Below are 19,614 nucleotides of genomic sequence, written 5' to 3' on the forward strand. Positions count from 1 at the left end.
TAAAAAATAGAAACGATGAACTATCATCCCGATCAAATTGCAAAGATGTACGGGGATCAGGCGACAGTGAGTCGATGTTTTATTAACGACACAGTCCGGTAGATTCTTTTGCTAAGCTGCTATCACTTTCCTTGCAGAGAAAAAATCACGATCCCCACGATCGAAAAATTAAGAAGTCTTACGCGGTAGCGAAAGACAAAACGTTCGTTAACAATAACGTGCACGAGAAAGAAGTGCTGCGAGTTTGTCAAGCTTTATTGTTGTCCACGTGTGTGCTGTTGTTGAGTTACCACAGTATCCTCCATGGCCGTAGCGAGTTTAGTATCCTGCAAAACGGTGAAATTGTTCAGGGATACAAGCACAAAGCTGTAGTCAATTTGAGCTTGGGTTACTCGGCGCCCTACTCGTCGATTTGCTTTCTGGCGATCGGTATGCTCGCCTATTCCCTTGTCTCGGTGAGTTAGGTATATTACATTAGATTTAAGTACCGTAATCTCTGTTCTTTTAATTTATCAACTGTCGGCGCATTGCTCGGTGCACGAAATACTATCGTAATCTCAAATTAATCGATTTGCAAAGAGATGTTAGAACAGATAAGAATAAAGAGTGCAATAGGGAAAAATCATTGAACTTGAACGTTAAAATTGTTAATCACCATAGAAGAAACCACGCTGGAGCTTACCGTCGATAGTCCTGTATCTGGCTGACATGGTGTACGATATCAGCGGCGTAGTAGTGGCAATTTGGTTGTTTTTTACAAATTTATCGCTACCAATAGCCGTGGCTTACGCGACAGCGTTTATAACATTGATGCGTATGTTTCGACTCTTTGACAATGTTTTCTAATAGATAGAATTTTTTTTTAATTATTTCTCCACCGATTAACACGTCCACGATCTAATTTCACGCAGTCGCAGATATCTGGATGTGGTTAGGCGTGCTCAGGCTCTACGAACAGCGAACCTTCAAATAATCGTCGAATACCGGAGAAAATCCAAGGAAAGTAGAAAACAGGCAATCGTTTCGTAAAAAAAATGTTTTCCGTGGTTTATATTCTATAATGTACACATGTTTGAATAAAGAAGTGAATCGTCACGTGATGAGACTGTGCGAATTGGGATCGTCCTTGGTCAAAACACTGGAGTAGACAGTGGGGCAGTCCAAAGAATCTGTCGAACACTTCGCGCCTGTATCGAAAATCCTTATCTCCGGGCAATCGTACAACCTAAAATTCAAAGATCAAAAATCAATTCGTTCGAATTTCTAAAAAAATTATTCGCTTGTTTTTTTTTTATCGGTTTCCCAATTTGATTGCAAGACTCACGGAAAGTGAATAGTACTCCGATGCGTCTCACCTGGGACAGTATTTCCTAAGGGCCTCGTTAACGGTGAACTTGCCGTCGTATTTCGACTTTGATATTTCCTGCACGAGAAATCCCATGAACGCCTGGCAAGGCACCGCGGTCGCCTGGATATCGTTCTCGGGCTCGATCGTCGCCAGCTGATCGGGCAGACAACGATTCTTGTCGCCGCTGAAAATCGTAGAGCAGATATCAGGCGCGCTCCCCTAAAACGACGATCGCTTTCGATTTCGTCGCGACACTGACTTGCACAGGAACCGTTTCACGGTGTCGAGAGCGCAGAACATGCTCGGCCTCGCCGCGATCCCGGGTACGCTCCAGAGTAGCTGCGCCTTCGCAGCCAATTCCAAAACGTCGTCGTCCAGACCATTCGCGATCCTTGACAACTTCGAGCTGAATCGATACGATTAGATACGGTAGAACGCGTTTCACAGCGTTCCCTCTTATACGGAGTTATGTCTCACCCTTTGAAGAATCTGCCGACAGAGAGATCGACGGTCTTTATATTGGAGTTCGCGATCCTCAATCGTTCCTTGATGCGATCCTCCGGAGTCGGCGAGGATCCTTTGACCGGACGCGGATCAGTCGCGAGAGATTCGTTCGCTTTTGTGCCGGCTTGAGATTTGATCGGTTCGTCCGGATGGTTGTCGAGTGGTTCCTCTCGCAGTAGATTTATTAGATGGAGCTGTAGGTTCGGTTCGAATTAGTGTTGCGACCCGAGACGAACCGGGTTATGTCAGGTTTGAATAATTACGCTCAAGTCGGGATGCTTGCGGGCCGCTGTCTCGACGTAACAAAATTCCCTGGTGGACCAATTTCGGTGACCCAGTTTCAGGAAGTACACGTTCGACGTTTCCTTCGCGTCGAAGATTCGGCTGGCTTCGATTCTGAAATTGCGATCGCCGTTGCTGCTAATTCTACTAAGACGCGTCATTCGCAATTTGATTATCCCGGATCGTATTTCTCGACCCACCGTATCGAATGGAAAGCGTAAATGATTTTGCGAGCGCGTTAATGGGAAATCGTTGTCTTCGTTATCGAGCTAGACAAACTGCCGGGGGTGAACGGTGCAAATTACCGGCGACCGAATCGCAGTTGTCGCGGGGATAATTCGAGTCATACCGACACCTGTTTCCGGCGGTGCTGGGCAGAGAAACGGCTACAGTGGCGAACGTCAGCAATACCATGCTGGCGATAATCAGGCAAACTGCCAGAAACGCGCGGAATAGGTCCGTCGGCCATTTCCTCAGCTGGTTCACCACGCCTTTAACTATCGGCGAGCCGATGTCTTCGGGAAACTCTTGATACCTCGCGTTGTAGAGAAGCGAGACATCCTCGCCGAATGGATCTACGAGGATATCCAATGATTGCGAGAGATCGCGGAGAATATTCCGTATTCCGGCTTACGATATACCAAAAGACACACTTGAAACTTTTCCTAAGAATATATATATATATATATATATATATACCACAAACTGCGTTTCGTTTCTAAAAATATTCGACCGCGGCTGCCTTGCGGCAGTCTCGAAACTACGGATTTCATGCATTTATGTGCACGCACAGATTTTTTTTTCTGCTGGCGTGTTCCATTTTACCTTCGAACGGCTCGGTCTTCGCGAGAGGATCATTGTTCACGTGTTCGAATATTTTTAAACCGTATCGTAGTTAGTGTGTTCGTGATTTCTACGGCGACTTACCCTTCGTGCTCGGCATAATGCTTCGATACTTTCTCACTGCTAATATCGTCCGCGTCTCCGGCCCGTTTATGCAGTTAGTACCGTTCGCCAAGTCAGCATTTCGCAATAATTGGCCGTATTTAAATTGAGTCACGACGGTCCGCCATGCTAAGGCGGAGGTGTGCGCGGCAGGTATGGCGTACAAAGTGGAGCATCGGATACGCGCTCCCGACCGCGGAAAAAAAACATGCGATCGCACGCATGAAACAGAAATTCTCGCGACGCGAAAGGTTATCGTGCTGCTCGCGATTGTTTCGATCGAAGCGTCGCGAATTTCGCGTCGATTGCGAACCGAACGAACGTCCCCCGCCGGACGCGTGATTAATTAACGAGTGACCGATCGAAACGTCGGTGATTCTACGCACTTCGAGGATTTAAGCGGTCTTGTTCGCTATGTTAATCTCGCACTTTGGAACAATAAAAGTACGCGGAAAAATGACGGCATTTAAAAATAGAATTGCTCGCACAATCGAGGCGAAAGCGAACACCACGATTCCGATTAATCGTCGGCTCCGATTAGCGCCGACTTCTGAAAGCGAGAGAAAGAAAGATAAATCGTAGATGGGGATAAGTTCGATGTGTCTTTATTACAAATAACATTTTCACAATTTATGCTAGAAGTCACGATGGCAGGTGTCCATGACTCCGAAACGACGCAGAGTCATCGCTGTGTGACCGAGCTTCTCCAGCGTGCTCCGTTTAAACGATCTCGGACTGATCGCTCGGCGCGGACGAGGGAATTCGAAATGATCACCGATTCTTGTCGAGCGCTACTCGCTCGCGATAATCTGGAAGCAATAAATACGAACGACAGGGAGGATCCGTCCGAACGACGAAATTTCCAGACTCTCGGTCGTCCGGAAACTTGTCTCGCGAACGCGCGCGCTTTCCCGACGACGACGGCAAAATTCGATCGATATCGGGGAAATTATTCGCAACTCGGAAAGGATGCATCGTCACTATTTCGCAATTGATCTGCGCGAAAAACGCGAGAAGACACGTGAATTAATCGAATCGTCGAGCTCAATTCCTCAGGCACTAGATTACAAAAATATAGTTTCTGTTTCTGCCTCGCCACCCGAATCGCTAGGCGGAACAACGTCGAAATCCCACCGTCCAGCCGTTCAATACAAAATGTCGGCGCGCGCGCGCGATCGCTCGTGAATCGTTTCTTCACGGAATATCGTATAAGGCTAACGTGTGGCGGAAAAACGTCGTGTCGCGTTCGATGCTACTCCAGGAACGCTCCTAAACGAAGCTTTCGGGAATCTAACGCGCTAAAAAGGGGAAGAGAATCGCGTGCAAATCGACGCTGAATTACGCTTGGAAGCTTCGCGCGAACCGACCCGCGGTTTTTCAAAATCGATTTAGAGTAGAAATGATAGTAACGCAGAGACTCGAAGCGGCTCGAGGAAACTATCGTGCGGATTAATTACGCGAGATAACTAAATACATTCTGCTAGCTTGTGCTGCGGTCCTTCGACCTTTGGCTACCCGCGTTCCAGCCCTTTCGACTTCGAACGACACGCCGACGTGATATTACGGTATAGATTGATTCAATTTCTGCGGCACTGGTATCAGCGGTATCAAAGCGTAGTTTAATCTACGGTCTGACCAACGGGGGCCGAGTCTGTGATATCGCTTGCCAAGCATTTGTTTAAATGATACACGCTACAATCTCTGCGTATTCGTATATAATCATTTACTGGTAGTCTCGTTGAGCAGACTATAGTTACTGATACTTCAAATTCGTTTACAGAGATAATGGTCTACTAGTCGCGAGAGCGTTACTTGATCAGCAACGACGGAGTCAGCAATTCAAACGGGACCTCGACCGTACAGTTCTACGTTGCCGAAAACATCAACCGGTCCTAATCAGCTGGAACGTGAGCAGCCGTCGGTTGTGCAACGACCAATTACGGATAGCTTGTTTCGGATGTGAGCGCTAGTCCGATTATATGTACAACACGATTGCACTGGCACTTGTTCGGAGAAAGGCACACGCGGTTGGCAGTCGTTCGCGAACAACGAAACGTTCTTCCCGGAGTCGTCGACGACGATAGTTCAAGAGTTCAGACACTCGTGTAGGAGACCGGTTGTTTCGCGACGACGATCTTCTCCCTGTTCTGGGGAACACTGTTCTTCGGGGATTCTTCGCTGTCGAGGGAACTGTGGTCGCTGTTGGGCCTAGACAGCGCCTCGTTCACGTCCTGCAGTTGCGCGTTCTCGTAGCTTCTCCTATTCCTGGTGATCGTGGCTTCGTGGGACAATCGAAGATCCTTCCTGACGTACTCGGGACTCGAGTTCCACTGGCAATGAGTGCTGTCGTAGAACCCCGACTCTGGCGAGAGATCGGACGTCGGCGAGATCGCGGTCACTGGAATCGGCGAAGGGGATTGCCGAAGCTTGGAGGATGAGTATTCCGTTGGCGATAGATTAGGATCCGATAGGGAGGTCCGATGTCCCTCGGTGATTTGCTGGAGACGCGGTGCTGCTTGCTTCGGGAACTTCTCCATCTCGATGGTCAGCCTGTCGTCGGTCAAGCTAGGCCTTCCTCTCAGTTCGTTCTCCTTCATAGAAATATTCCTCCTGATCGCGTTCAGCCGTTCTTTGCTACCGGTGTGTCGTCTGGTGACCGTCAAACTTTCTCTAGGCTCCAAAGATCTGTCCAAAGGAACCAACAGATACCTTCTGGACCCGTTTAGACTTCTCCTGGACCCGTCCAGTGACCTTCTGTCTTCTTCCAAGCCCCTCAGGATGTTCCTATGGTAGAGACTCCTTTTGGAGCACCTCTTCTCTTCATCCCCCAACTGAAACTTCATCGTAGCCCGTCTGCTGCTACCTAGCCTCAACAAAGGATTGCTCTCTTCAGAGGTCTCTGGCTCTTCGTAGATGATCTCTCGACTGTTCTTCAGGATCTCTCTGTTGACCGCCTCGGGTAGATGTTGAAGGTCTATCTCGCCCATTACTTGGATTCCGTCAGGGTCCACGTCTAGGATCTTGTAGTGGTCTCGCGGTGGCCCCTGCTGGCTAAGGTCCCTGTGAGCGTTTCGATAGGGGCTATCTTCGATGCTCGCGTCGCTTCTTATGCTGTCCACGTGCGACAGCGGGTGGGGATGGTGCGGCAGGATCATCGGAGGACGATGATGGCCGCAGTGGCACGGACCGTCCGCGCAGGACTCCCCTAGGAAATCCTCGTCGACTATCACACCTGGAAAGCAGTCTACTACTTAGCGACTTACGGGACACGATAACCAGATACGCTTTGGTCCCGATTAATTAAGACACCACCGTAAAGGAGCTTTCGAATTCTCGAATGTTACAATGTTCGTTCGTTCGGCGTTTTTCTCCGACGTTTGAACCCAACCTTTGTACAGTTTACAAGAATTAGTCCCCGATTGTTAATCGACCTGGGAAACGCATGCTAGTTTCGGAGCCCAGGCCACGGAAGAACCAACCAACAGCAACGTACACCCCCGAATGATTTACAAATGGCCTCGATTGGACACCGGGTTCGCCGACTGCCTCCGATTCTTCAGCAAGGCCGCGGCGACACGGACTCAGGACAACACGACAGACAGATACACAAGCTTGGCGGACATTGGACTCCCCGCTCCGTTGCACGTCTAATCTTATCTCAGGGTCAGGATCTTTGGCTTCCCCACGAACGTTTGCCGTTCGATCGTCGGGGTTTCTGCGGTCCTTCTCCGGCGGAGAGTCTATCGGCCCCGATTCGCTTCCTCGCAGGATGCTCGAACGGGTCAGACTCCCGGGCAGTCGTCGATCGATGGGATGTCGATGTGCAGCTTCGAGGAGCCCTGGGAGGTGTGTCCCTGCGGGAGCATGAACTCCGTGGCGTCGTTCTGGTTGACGGCGGTCAGCACGATCGGCACGGATTTCGGCTCGCTAGGGACTTTCCGCAGGCCTCCATCTACGGGTATAGATCCAGCACCAACAGTCAGACAAGAAACAGGACACCGGGAAAAGCTGCGGAACAAGCCCGAGGAGCAGAAGCAAGGTGGAAAAGTTAGAAGCGGAGTAGCAAGCGGAGATGCGAATGGAGCCAGAGAGAAGACGTGCGGAGGAAACAGAGACAGAGGAAGCTTCGGGTGGATACTATCGATTAGTTTGATTCGCATGTGCATCCCAATTAGCGCGGTTGGCTGGCCTTGCTGTATCGTTAGTGGTTGTTTTGCAACGCGTTGCATCGCGCGTTCCCGATGCCATGCCGGTGGACAGTTTTAATTGTGCCGGACATGCCAGTCTAGCGAAACTGCGACGTTGCTCGAAATCCTGTAACGTGCAGCGGGAGCCATCGACCAATTTCAGTCCAGGGTTAATCACGCTCGAGCTAGCTCGCGCGCGTGGGGATCTGGAGAACGTGAATTGGTCGATGGGGGATCGCGGTATCGACGAATCAGGGACGATTCGATTCCAGTCAATCTACGACGAGTTTAGACTCAAACTACTCTACGATCGGATTGGATAACCGGGCCCTGGTCGACAGTGCTCTTCGACGAACGTAGTTCGACCGTAGATCAGCATCGGATCAGCCATCATAGACATCGTCGAGGAGCAACGAAGCCACGCCTATCCCGAGCAAAAAAGACAATCGGTCCTTTGACTTTCGTTGCTCCTGGACGCGATCCGAAACGCTCGCAATATCCAGATTCTAAAAGATTCAGCTAGTCTAGTTTGAAGACACGATCAGTTAGGATCGCTGTACTCACCGTTCCCATGACGGAGCTCCTCCTGCACCTTGTAGAACTCGGCGAGCTCTCTACCGCAGCAGAGTGGCGTGTCGACCTGCGTGGTGCTGTTGAATAACGAGTAGTCGACCTCGTAGCCCTGCCTGTCCTTGGAGTAGGTGACCATGGGCTCGAACCGGTGTCCCCAAAGTATCTCTTGCGGCAGGTAGCTGGACCTAGCCTGGGTAGTCTGCCCGGTGGACTCGATGGTACCTTCCAAGATGGCGACGACCTCGAACCTGTCCGTCAGCATGTCTTCGGCGGACATGGTGTAGAAGGGGGACTCCGAGTTGATCTTGTGGACGATCGTGGTGGGCCAGATGAAGAACAGGTTGCCGTTCTGGCCGTCGGTGCCGACGGCGAGCTCTTGCTGGTTCTGCGAGAGAACCTCGCCCTCCTTCGTGGTTCTGGTCCTGATCACCTGCGCCCTGACCGCCGCCCCGATGATGTGGCTCTTCCGCATGTCCCCGACGCGGAACATGAAGCACAGCTCGCCGTCCCTCTGGCAAATCACCGCGTTCCTCGAGAACAGCAGTGTCTGCGTCCTCTGCTTCGGCCTGCTCATCTTCGCGAACACTATGCCGACCATGAACGCCTGGATCATCACGCCGGCGATGCTCTGCACGCACATCACGAAGATCGCCTCGGGACACTCCTCGGACGTCGAACGGCTCCCGTAACCGATTGTGTGCTGCGTCTCGATGCTGAACAGGATGCAGCTGGTGAACGAGAAGATGTTGTAGATGCACGGCGTCCAGTTGTTCTCGATCTGGAACGGCGGCAAATGCCGCTCGTCGAAGTCACCGTGGGTGAACGCGATCAGCCACCAGATCACCGCGAATCCCAGCCACGATAGGATGAAGCTCAGGCTGAAGCACAGCAATGTCCATCGCCATTGCGTGTCCACCAGGGTCGTGAAGATGTCCTGGAGGAAGCGCAGCGACCGCCGGGAGATCCGTGACTGCAGCACGTTGCAGTCCCCGTTCTTCAGCACGGCCCGGCGACGCAGCTTGCGGGTTGGTCCTGCCCTGTAACGGCTCCTGCAAGATCCCAGGCCCCTGCTCAGTCATCAATATCAGCGCTTCAGAGACACGGTCGTTCGTACAATATTTTTGGAAGCAATGGTTATTAAGGAGATAGTCGAGTTATCAGTGAAACTGCGGTGACACCGCGATGCATCTTTTACTTCTATAGAATATTTAGAACCTGATCGAATGAATCTTATGCAGTCAGAACCCTGAGGACTCGTCCATAGTTCAAGAGCGACTGAATCAGTGATCAATATCAATATTATATAAGAGTTAAAAATAAATGAGATAAAAATAAATGTCTGGTACAGAAACGGAAGTTATTTGTCATTCGGCGTAATATTATGTTGGACAGAAAAGCCGATGAAATGAATCGTGTGTAGTTGGAAGAATGAAAACAGGGGGTACGGACCCCGAAGATTGTTCAAAGTCCAAGAGACCGATTAGGCACGCTGTAATCGTAGTTAGCATGCGCACCAACCGACGCCAATTACGTTTTCTACGCTAATCTCGGACGTCGAGAGCGGAACTCGATTTGCATGCGGCTGACGCGAGATGGAAAACGAAGGATCCGTCACCGCGCCGATTCCAGTCGCATCTTCCAGGCCGAGCTATGTAACGTTGCTTGCACAATTCGACGGAATGCATTATGCTCGTCTCCCGAAGACTGGGAGTCGGGGACGTAACGAACATGGTGTAAACGTTGTCACCAAGGCCTCTTAAGCACGTCGCGACATATGCAACTCGATAATCTATTCTCCCCGAGAGATCGTAGCAGATTAGAATAACAAATTCCGTGGATCACATTGTATTCTGGATCGCGAGATCCATCTCTGTTTCCTTTTCGTTGCGAAAATATTATCCCGTGACATGCGCGCGCTACGCCATTCATCAATGTTCTGACTATGTTAATACGAAATTTTATGAAACGCCTAGGAAACCGTCGATCGGCGAACAAGCTTCCTTATAAAGACACCTAATCTAGACAGCGATCGGTGCTTTTCTTACGCGCAGTCGCGCGAAGATCGAGAGAGGCACGTGTGCAGAAAGTTTGATCGCTTAACAGTTTAACTACCTTTTAAGTAATAATCTCGAAAGAAGTTATAAGACTAAACTGCTCGGGATAATTCGTCGGTCCGTAAACGAATAATTGAACGATTCATTGAATAATCGTCGATTAGTTTGCCCTTTTTTCTTTTTGAGACGGCTAAGCGACTACCGATAGGCGAGACACGTCGAGAGCTGCGTTTAGCCGGGAGTATTCGCTCTCTTCTATCGCGGAAGACTGGTTTCACTGGGGTTTTCGAGTGGAATACTCACGATGGATCTCTGCGCATTGTACGTCATCGTTCTTGAGCCTTTCCACGACAAGCCTGAGTGTCCCGAAATCACGGCAAATTCAGCTTGGTCGTACCGCACCGCGATTAACACGGGGAACAACGCCGATCCGATCTCGACTCGACCGAATATCTCTCGATCGCGCACGGTTTATCGTAGACCTCGGGCTAGACTTCGACCGGCAAATATATATACATGTATATGTATATATACATATACATGTGTAGGTGCGCCGAGGTATTCGCGATCTATTCACACGATCGGCCCGGGCTGGCCATAGTTCTCGCTCGGAACCAGTCGACAAGTGATTCTCGGGCACGTCGAGAGGGCTCGATCAGCCGTTTTATCGCCACTGTTGCCATTCATGGCTGCTGTCAGCGTTGTTTGCTCGACAAAGTAACGCCGGTCACACGCGTCGCTTAGTGACGACTTCTTAATCGGGTCCCGATAAAGTAATTAGCCCGGCGACGACTATTGCCTGCCGCGAATGTCGACGAACACACACGGGACCGTTTCGCTGTTCGCTAGTGAAGCTGCTCCACCGTCACTGGGATAAAATCAATGCGACCGGTTCGATGATCCCGTTCGTACTCCTCCCTTTCGGACGGCCAAAAGGAAGTCGCCATTGTGACTTCGAATGATAACCGACCGCTATTTACCAATTTATTTATTGCCGTGCGCAAATCGACCGGCGACACGCAGTGAACTCCGACGTTTCGGCCAGCTGTCGTCGCTCGCCAACACGTCTCCTACCTTTTTCGATTCGAGAGGACGCTTTTCGAAAACGTCAGCGTCCAAATTGTTTCGCTCGAACGAACGATTTCTAATTCAACGGGATTTCCGTCGCGCGAAAAATTTCGAAACACGTTATCTTCGAGCTTCTCAATTCAGTTCGCAGAGTCTTTAGAATACCTAGCAAATATCGCGAAGGAAATAATAATATTAGAATCGCCTGTGTTGTGCTGAACGTGCATTATGATCCCAGAGAATCTTCTAATTCACAATCTGTCAGAGAATTCCGCTCGACCTCCGTATGATTCTTCGAGATATCGGCAGGTCTCGGGGCCGTTATCATAATCCCACGATAAGGCTAATTGCCGGCAAAAGAGACTCGAGCCACGGCCGCGCTTCATTAAACGTTCTCTACAAGGGTGATCACAGCTTCCACCAGCTGATTCGTGAATTAATCAACAGCTAACCATAAACGACGGAACCAGATCCGAAAGATTGTCGCGTGCGCGCGCGCGCGCGTCCGAGCTGTGACAGCTTCGCGCATTAATCGTGGGCATTAATGAATAATGATTAATCTCGAGATTCCGTGTGATTCGCGCGGAATGTATTGCGCAGCGAGAATTCCCATCGATAGACGATGCGACGCGACCGAATGCGGCTTTACCTGCTGCGAAAGGACGAGGTCGGGCTCTTCGGCAATTGCAGGATTATGGGATTCGTCGGTGACACCGGCGTCAACAGATTTTGCTTCTCCTCGGTACTCGAGGAGGACGTTTTTACGCTCAGGAGCGGACTCTTTGGAACCTCCGTGTTCATTTTAGCTTCCTCCAATCGTTTCTTCGATCGGAAAACGATTCAGAGCTCGATTTTATTTGGCCTGCTTCTCTTAATTCCCTTAATTAATTCCCCTGTACTCTACCGACACCGCCCTTCGATCGCTCTCTTCTGTCGGTTTAACAAACGATTTAATCCACCTCTTATGTTTCCCGAATTTATTTTTACTCGCACTCCGTATTCTCCGATTGTGCCTCCTCCGCTCCCTTCATTCGACTGTACGTTCTTTCCGCTCTTCGATTTATTATCCCCTCGCAGACACTGTTGATTTTACATCAGGATCACGGCAACGTTCTCTACTCCACCGCCTAGATCCCCTTTATCGATCGCCGTATCCATCAATTTTTCTGCGATTGAGCGAACCGCGTAGATAGCAGGCTTATCGGAGACGTTCGCACGCGAGCGATCTCCGGTTTAAACTCTGTTCAAACAAGTGTTCCGAGCTCGATTTCTCGTAGGTGAAAATTCCGGACGAGGCTCTCCCAATCGGTATATTACAGCTGCGACGGAAGCGGGTCGTTCGCGAGGTTCAGTAGCCGTGGAACGGGAACGTCATCGCTTCCCTCTCGTCATTAATTATCACACTCTTCACCGACCTTTCACTTATCGCGGCCCATCTCCCGCGCGCTTATCGCGCTAATCGTAACCGAGTCGAAAAGAACGGTACACATCATTTTTATCGATTGTCTCTCTCTCTCTCTCTCTCTCTGTCTCTCTCCTTGATGATGTTAGCCAAGGATCCGCCGATCGGTGATCTCCTCGCCAACGGCGTCTCTCTGAGGACACAGCTGGCACAATTTCGAACAATCGTTTTCCTCGACGATTCACCGTCTCCTCGTTTTCCCAATTAATTCAGCTGTATCTTCTCGATTTTATCGAATTCACTTCGACGAGAATCACCGCGATCTGAATGTTTTCCTCAAGAAATTTCCTCGAGATGTTTTCAAGTTGATTCACTTCGCCGATGTTCTATTATCACAGTCTGGCTTTAACCGATGATCTTCGATCATTGAGCAACTTCCTTCCATTTTTTTCTCTCGCGGAGGATCGTCGGCTGCCGACGATCGGTTTCGAAGACAGAACTGGCCGCGACGAGTGGATAGCTGACTAGTTTGCTAGTGGTGGATCTACTGATGTCCGACGAACGAGGCTGCTCGTCTTATACGCACGAACCAATACCTGGCCAGCTGGTCTCCACTTATCAGTTACTAACAATAACGTTTGCTCTTTCCATTTGCGAGAAAATGGGCTGGTTGCGTCACGCGGAACACAGTCGCGGGGGTATCCGAGTCCTGACTAGGCTTCCCCAGGATCTATTCCCCTTCCCGGATCGGTGATCTCACTACAGCGGAGTCTAAATTCAAAAGCAGCTTCTACCTCTCGAGATTTATCTTTGAACAATGATTTTAGACTGTGCTATGTATTTTTCTATCTTTACGTATATAATAGTCAACGATAAGAAGGAGTTTCCTAATTCCTTCCATGCGATGTTCGCTAACGTACGTCATAAAATCGAGCTTCTCGATAACCGAGAAGTTTCGGAGAAGATTATCCTTAATGCTCGCCGATTTTCCGGTAGACGAATGATTAAATGTTAAACCATTAAGCTCTTATCGCCGCGAATCAGCAGTTCCCCTAATGGTCCGAGGCACTCGACGTATCTTGATCTTCTCACCTCCAATTTGTTAAACGACACTCGCGGCCTGAGGAACTCGCGGCGTTTCGCGGTGCGCCTCGAGGCTCCTCATTTACTTATCCCAGCGCGATTAATTGTTGTCCGCCGACGCCGCGGGATGATTCCGCCTCGTGGCTCGATCTCCCCTTGGAATCGACTGTCTTCGACTGGTTCGCCGCCTCTCTCTCTCTCTCTCTCTCTCTCTCTGTCCCCAACAGAGACATCCTCACTCGCGCGCGGTCTCGACTTACACGCGTCTAATCTTTATTGCACCGATCTGCAACGATCCGACAGACAGCAACCTGACGGGTTGCGTGTCTCTCTTTGCTCGGCACTTAGACGAATTACTCAGGAAAATGGCATTCGCCGGTGTGTCCTATCCGCTTCGGCTGCTTAACTCTTTAACGAGTGCATTCCGGAAAGTCGTGCTCGCCACGCTGGAAATTAACGAGGCAAAATCGTTCCCCCGTTGCTCCGCCCATTGTTTTCTATTTTAATTGTGAAACGAGAACCGAATCCAGTCTCGCGAATTCCCTCTGCGCACAGGAAACCGATATCTCTTGCTATCTGTTCCCATTTCCGAGGAGAAGTTTCGCGATCGCGATAACGCGCGTCTCTCCGAGTCTCGTAAAATGCGCTATTAATTATCGCTGTCCATTCGATTCGCTTCTCTCCTCTATCAGCTCTTAAGGATGCTCGATTTTCGCACTTTCGAACCGTCGGACGCAGTTTTTTTTATTGTTAATGTATGTCGAGCAGTTCGTTACAATATTAAAATAGTGAAACGAAATGTTAACCACGCGTTGTACACGATGATGCATCATCGGCTTGGTTCGACTGACTGAAAGCCGGAGGCATGTCTTATCAAGAGCGAGGCATCTTCTTATCGGAATCGAGTTACGTGAATTCGCTCATCGGCCGCAAAAACCGTCACGGAGCCGGCCGATCGAAGAGCGTTCGTGCGAAATGAACAATTTGTATCGTCGACGCTGACGTTCGGCTTCATCCCGCTCGTGCTCGTGCAAACGAAGACAGACTACTCCCCACGGGTTGGAAGAATTTCTTGGATAAGAGTCGCCGGTGCGAAGAATCGGCGGGAATCTCGATCGACGAGTGCTCGAGATGACGAAGATACCGGCCAGATCGAATCGAATCGAAAGATATATGCGAGAATTTCGAAGACGGATCGTCCGGAATGAAATGTTAATAAATAACTGTTGAGCCTTAAAGTGTTTAGTGGCAAGGTACAAAGTTGCTCGGCGCACGGTCCCACGATCGCGGACCTTTCGCGTTTAATGGGCCAACGCGTACCTTTGTGGACGACATTTTCGCGCGTGATTCACCCTCCGCCCGGCTAATTCGATCCATTGTCAACGAATTGGAGCTTCCTTGGAAAGAAATTCGAGCCGGAAGGGCTCGATCAACACCGGTGGAACGGTGAATCGCATTAGCCGCCGGTAATTTATTCCGCGCGCACTATAATGGCGCTATTCCATAGTGGACCCGAGGTATCGTGTGCGTCGTTTGTAGGCGTCAATTGAGAACGGTACTAATTCTAGCGAGCTCGCTCCGCTCGAAAACTTGGCCTAACGTGCTCTTCTCTCTACGACTGCCCGCGAAATATCTCTTGATTACCGATCACGCTCTCTGTCACCATTATTTACCGTAATTACCATTCGACCGCTATTTCCTAACAATAACTCATCAATTATTCCCTCTCGAAACATTTATTTCATCACCGACCGCTGCGATCGTCTCTTCGTTTATCAACGCGGAAGCCGTCAACCGTCAGCCAACGGAAGCTTACCGAGGAAAATTAATTACCGCGGCAACACTCTTGATTACTACTCTTCGTCGTTTGAATAAATTTTCCGTAAAAAGACAACGAGCTCCGCGCTATCGAACGTAAGAAGGGCGAGGTTCTTCGTTGAGCCCGATTAACCATGGAATCAACCGCGAACGAGGACAACGCCTTCTTTACTTTCCTCGCGCACAATGTTGCAATTCGTTTGTTCGTAGCTCGGGTGAATTCTACGGGAGGATCGGGTTTTTGTTGTAACAAATCGTATTCTACCTCGTCGAACGAAACCAACCAGTTGTTCCGTTTCTCGCGTCGCCGGCCGGAATCGGATCTCGTTCGCGAACCCACGGGTTTCGATCTTCTGCCGGTAGCGCCGGCCGATTTCTCGCGGCCGGACATGATCGACGCGCGCACGGTTTTCCAGCGAACAACACGATTTAAGAGCAGAGCGTTAATGCAATCATCGGGCGCAAAAGCTCACTGCCGGGCCGGGCCGGGCTGGGCCGGGCCGAGCCGAGGTCTCGCCGCGAGCTGTCCGAGCGCGTCGTCGCCCGCTTCGATAACGAGCTTTTAATTAAACTAACGAGACCGGACGAGCCGCGAGGCTGAGACGCACGAAGATTTTTCGTATCGCCGCCAACGCCGCGCTCGTCGCCGCCCGTTTCCGTGGTAACAAAAACTTTGTTTCGCCCCCACGGAGGAACCGTGCGCTCTTCGAAATTGCTCGGGACAACGCTGTTTGTCTTTCGCTTCGATTAATATTCGATCAAGGGAGGCGAACGATTGCAAAATTCCGCGATCCTCGAGCTTCGGCAATTTCTTAGTCTTTTCGGGATTGTTATTCCTTCGACGAGTATTTAATCGGGAAAATGAGTGCTCGAGGCTGGCAAAACTTTCTGTAATTATCCGGTATTTTGTTCCCCTGGATCGATCTTTTGTTTAATCGGCGAAGTACGCAGTCTTCTTCCATGCAAAAATATTTTTAGCTGCCTTGTAATCGCTTCGACGATTATTTAATCTGGCGAGGTTTCTTGGAAATTCCCGAATTTCTCGGAACATGCTCGGAATTTGTTTTCTTCGATAGCTCGTCGACTGACGACTCGAAGACAGTCAGTCCTCTTTTCGATGCGAAAATTCCGCTTCTCGAAGTTCTCTTAGCGGCGTCGTGAATATTCAATCACTCTTTTGTGAATTGTCGTTCAATCTTCAACAATGGATGACAATGACTGCGGTGTAGGGGCAAGCGTTAGGTGCACTGGATGCCGAACTTCTATTTCCATAAGCGACTCAGCGAACGGCAATTTGTCACGACAGGCTTGTTAAGCGTATCTGTTGCACGTTTAATCTGTCCAGATAAGTGTGACGGATTAGACGGGCGGTTGATAATTGGTTCGCCATATAATCCCTCGACGGTCTAGCATATGTATGTAATTGAACATCGTACGAGACGATACGCGGCAGCCGTGTTTCATCGGCATTATCTACGGGAACGATACGCGTGGCGATCCTGCAACGTTCGCTTATAATCGCGAAATCCTTTCGGAATCCTCTGAATCGAGTTCAAGTTCAAGCCCGTACTTCCTGGCGGCGACGTCACCGGGAGATAAAGCGGAAGAATCGGCGAGAAAATCGCGTAGTTCCGCGAGGTATCGTATTCCCCGCAGGAAACGCGATATCTGATACACGGCGAGGTTTCGTTGCGAAGTTTCCACGATTAATTCCGACCGCGATCCACGGATTAATCTGTTAGCGACGGCCTTTCGGCGCAACCTGAATTACTCCGACGCGCTCTTTGTTCTTCCACGATTCCCTCGGGAAGAAGACGACCGCCGCCGTTTCGCTCGGCTCGTTGCACCTTCTGGTCTACCGTAGGTAGCGATATTGGTTCAGTCGGTCGCGAAATTGTCGCGAAATCGGTGACACAAATAAATCAGAGAAGCGTCCCACATTTGCAGCGAAACGAAACGATAATTGATAAGATTAACGCAAGATTACGTCGAAGAATCTTTCGCAGCGGCGCGAGTGCAACGCCGGCGACGCCCGGGCCTCGTAAATTCGCCGAGCGCGTTCTAAATTTTCGTCACGAGCGAGTCGACAAGAAAAAGTGGCGTGTCGCCGTAATAAATAATTATAGCGCGAAGGTGTGCGGAGAGGATCGATGGACGCGCGCGGGGACACCCCGTCGTAAATGCGAAAGAAATCCCTCGGGGCATCAATATTCTCGGCGAATTAAGGCGGAACGTGGCAGATCGGCGAGCCCCGGCGAAGGACGGGCCGCTCATTTGCAAATTTTGCAACCGCTTGCGACGCGGGCCGCATGCGAAACGCCGGTCCCGCCGCTTGATAAACGACGACGCGGGGTTTGCCGAACGTAAATTACAGGTAAAGGGTAAACACAGACGGTGTTGTTGCGCTTAGCTTGGCAGCTCGGGTGGACAGAGGCTCGTTAGTCGGGGACACGCGGCTTCGGGGACCCCGAGACAACGTACGGCGTCGGGCCGCGCATATAACCCGACATAACCCGCGCGCGCCGTTGGACGTTAATAGAACTTTGCTCGATAAATTGCACCTGTCTCGCGTATTAAACGCTGCCGCCGGTAAATATCGCGGACGAATGATAATAATTATGAACGGAACACGGCTACGCCTCGAGCCGTGTCCCTGTGCCCGTGGGGAATCGTTTGCGGAGAGAGAAAGTATACTCGTTGCCGGCCAAACGATTACGAGCCTTCGTTACTCGAAGATCACGGTGGTCTTTTTCCTCGTCGATTCTTTTTTTATTCCGATCTCGCTAACCGGGGATCGTTACCGTAACGTTCGCAGGTATTTTCTCGAGCCCTTGGATCCTCGTTGGAATCGTTTCGCAGGGTTCTAACAAAATTGAGCAAACGAGGATGAGTCCGAACTTATTTTTACACTTTTACATTTTCTAGTCATCGAAACGACGAGGAAAGAAAATTCTGCTCGTTTCACGGTCTGTTAATCAAAGTTAACGTTTCTATAGAAAAATCGCGTCATCTGGACGAATTAGCGGGCAGATTTTTGTTTGAGAAGGACAGTGATCGATCGTAGATTTTTCCGATTAGCGTCGACGTTGTTAGCGGATCGGTGTTTTTTCTAGCATTTTCACCGGCTATTTCCAGCGGCAAACAGCATCTGGCGCCAGAGGACATCGACAACAAAACCCTCAAACAAAACGTAAACCCGGCTTTCGGCTGGGAACGATTCTACGCTGCGCGAAGCACTCTGCCTTGGCAACTAGCCGCGTGACGCTTCAAACAATCCGCGACTGTTTTGTTTGGTAATTGTCGGGCGATTATATCTGGTTTGTCGGTAATACGCGTTCATTCTACGCATGCTAAGCAGACGCTTCCGGTTGCCGGCGACGAACCTCCTTAGCTTCCCGATACGGTAAATCAATGAACGAATCCGTCGAACGAGTTTACTATCACTGATAGCCTTAACGAGTTTCCAAATCGAAGTGGCCTTGAAGACGGCTAGATAAGAAGTCGAAGGGCAGATTAAACGTGAGTCTATCTACGGGATCTAGACTCGCCTGAAGCATGGTCTAAGAACACAAGAATCCGATAAGCAGACTGCGGATTTTCATTTATTTGAAATAAAAATTTCCTGCATTCGTTGCAAGACGTAGAAAGTATGTAGGAAATTCATTCTTTCTATAATTACTTTAATAAATTGAAAATAAGACGTTGACATTGTTGCAAAAGTATGACGTTTGTACATAAAATCCGCAGCCTGCCGATGAAGTTTAGGAGATAGAAGAAGCTTCGGGCTTGTCCGCAGAACAATCCAAGAGTGTAAGAAGAGTCCGACGAGTCCCAAATTGAACGAAGAAGAATGGGAAGAAGAGGATTCGCCCGAAGAACAGTCTAGGAGTGGAAGAGTGCAACGAGTTCGATGAACGAAGAGAAAGAGCAATGGATTTAGACTCACCTGGTGGAATCCTGCCGACCAACGCCACCGATGCTGCTGCTCTGGGTGCTAACCCTGACGAGGGTGACGTTCCTGGGCAGGCTGGACAGGGTGCTGCCGAGGTTTCGTTGGCCCAACAAGGGCGAGTCGGCGGCGGCGGCGGCGGCAGGGTTCTCGGGCACCGTCAGCTGGCCGTGAACCTCGGTGTCCTTCTCCTCCTCTTCCTCGATGGTGCCCGGAAGGCGGAACAGCTTCTGTGGCTCCTCCATGCCGATCTCTCACTTCGCGCAGAAATCAATCTCCATCGGGAACACGAGGCTTCGTCGTCGCTTCTTCGTCCGCGTTCGTTCGCTTCGGCCCTGTTAGCGGTCTTCTGTGGGGAACCAACACGTCCTCAAGAACGATACTCCTTCATCCTCACCTGA

The 19,614-nt window shown here is 50.1% G+C and overlaps 4 protein-coding genes across 8 annotated transcripts in view; 1 reads left to right on the plus strand and 3 right to left on the minus strand.

Annotated features, from left to right (window-relative positions):
* The first annotated feature begins 15 nt into the window (after positions 1 to 15).
* On the plus strand, positions 16 to 846 carry LOC144468590 (uncharacterized). The gene is made up of 3 exons (XM_078178168.1): positions 16 to 66; positions 138 to 455; positions 661 to 846. The coding sequence occupies exons 1-3, from the start codon at positions 16 to 18 to the stop codon at positions 844 to 846; spliced, it is 555 nt and encodes a 184-aa protein (XP_078034294.1).
* Positions 847 to 1,027: 181 nt separating this feature from the next.
* Positions 1,028 to 3,322, minus strand: LOC144468846 (uncharacterized). 2 transcript variants are annotated; one of them, XM_078178609.1, is made up of 7 exons: positions 3,062 to 3,322; positions 2,490 to 2,709; positions 2,116 to 2,248; positions 1,826 to 2,046; positions 1,608 to 1,754; positions 1,356 to 1,532; positions 1,028 to 1,225 (listed from the first exon to the last, which is right to left on the minus strand). In XM_078178609.1, exons 1-7 carry the CDS (start codon positions 3,075 to 3,077, stop codon positions 1,093 to 1,095), a joined length of 1,047 nt encoding a protein of 348 aa, XP_078034735.1. In that variant the 5' UTR covers positions 3,078 to 3,322; the 3' UTR covers positions 1,028 to 1,092. The 2 variants fall into 2 exon arrangements, with proteins under 2 accessions (XP_078034735.1, XP_078034734.1); XM_078178608.1 differs by having other exon boundaries at positions 2,484 to 2,709.
* Positions 3,323 to 3,670: 348 nt separating this feature from the next.
* On the minus strand, positions 3,671 to 19,591 carry LOC144469486 (uncharacterized). Of its 4 annotated transcripts, none has more exons than XM_078179840.1 (3): positions 19,211 to 19,591; positions 7,831 to 8,906; positions 3,671 to 6,311 (listed from the first exon to the last, which is right to left on the minus strand). In XM_078179840.1, the coding sequence occupies exons 1-3, from the start codon at positions 19,456 to 19,458 to the stop codon at positions 5,173 to 5,175; spliced, it is 2,463 nt and encodes an 820-aa protein (XP_078035966.1). In that variant the 5' UTR covers positions 19,459 to 19,591; the 3' UTR covers positions 3,671 to 5,172. The 4 variants fall into 4 exon arrangements, with proteins under 4 accessions (XP_078035966.1, XP_078035968.1, XP_078035969.1 ...); XM_078179842.1 differs by lacking the exon at positions 19,211 to 19,591 and adding an exon at positions 11,611 to 13,619; XM_078179843.1 differs by lacking the exon at positions 19,211 to 19,591 and adding an exon at positions 11,611 to 13,618 and having other exon boundaries at positions 7,831 to 8,888.
* LOC144469487 (G protein-activated inward rectifier potassium channel 2) overlaps positions 19,553 to 19,614 on the minus strand; it is a 29,836-nt gene continuing 29,774 nt past the window's right edge. The window contains exon 11 of the transcript XR_013493985.1: positions 19,553 to 19,562. The gene's annotated coding sequence lies outside the window, so the exon portion shown is untranslated. The remainder of the gene's footprint in view (positions 19,563 to 19,614) is intronic.

This window comes from Augochlora pura, chromosome 4 (genome assembly GCF_028453695.1).
Source record: "Augochlora pura isolate Apur16 chromosome 4, APUR_v2.2.1, whole genome shotgun sequence".
In the NCBI taxonomy this organism is placed as follows: Eukaryota; Metazoa; Arthropoda; class Insecta; order Hymenoptera; family Halictidae; genus Augochlora; species Augochlora pura.

Coding starts and splice junctions, on each gene's coding strand:
- LOC144468590 (XM_078178168.1), top strand. CDS start 16: ATGAACTATCATCCCGATCAAATTGCAAAGATGTACGGGGATCAGGCG. Junction 67..137: donor TGTACGGGGATCAGGCGACA/GTGAGTCGATGT, acceptor CTTTCCTTGCAG/AGAAAAAATCACGATCCCCA. Junction 456..660: donor TCGCCTATTCCCTTGTCTCG/GTGAGTTAGGTA, acceptor TAATCACCATAG/AAGAAACCACGCTGGAGCTT.
- LOC144469486 (XM_078179840.1), bottom strand. CDS start 19,458: ATGGAGGAGCCACAGAAGCTGTTCCGCCTTCCGGGCACCATCGAGGAA. Junction 8,907..19,210: donor GGTCGGCAGGATTCCACCAG/GTGAGTCTAAAT, acceptor ATGACTGAGCAG/GGGCCTGGGATCTTGCAGGA. Junction 6,312..7,830: donor GGAGCTCCGTCATGGGAACG/GTGAGTACAGCG, acceptor ACTGCTTTCCAG/GTGTGATAGTCGACGAGGAT.
- LOC144468846 (XM_078178608.1), bottom strand. Junction 1,533..1,607: donor GTGAAACGGTTCCTGTGCAA/GTCAGTGTCGCG, acceptor TACGATTTTCAG/CGGCGACAAGAATCGTTGTC. Junction 1,226..1,355: donor CTTAGGAAATACTGTCCCAG/GTGAGACGCATC, acceptor TTTGAATTTTAG/GTTGTACGATTGCCCGGAGA.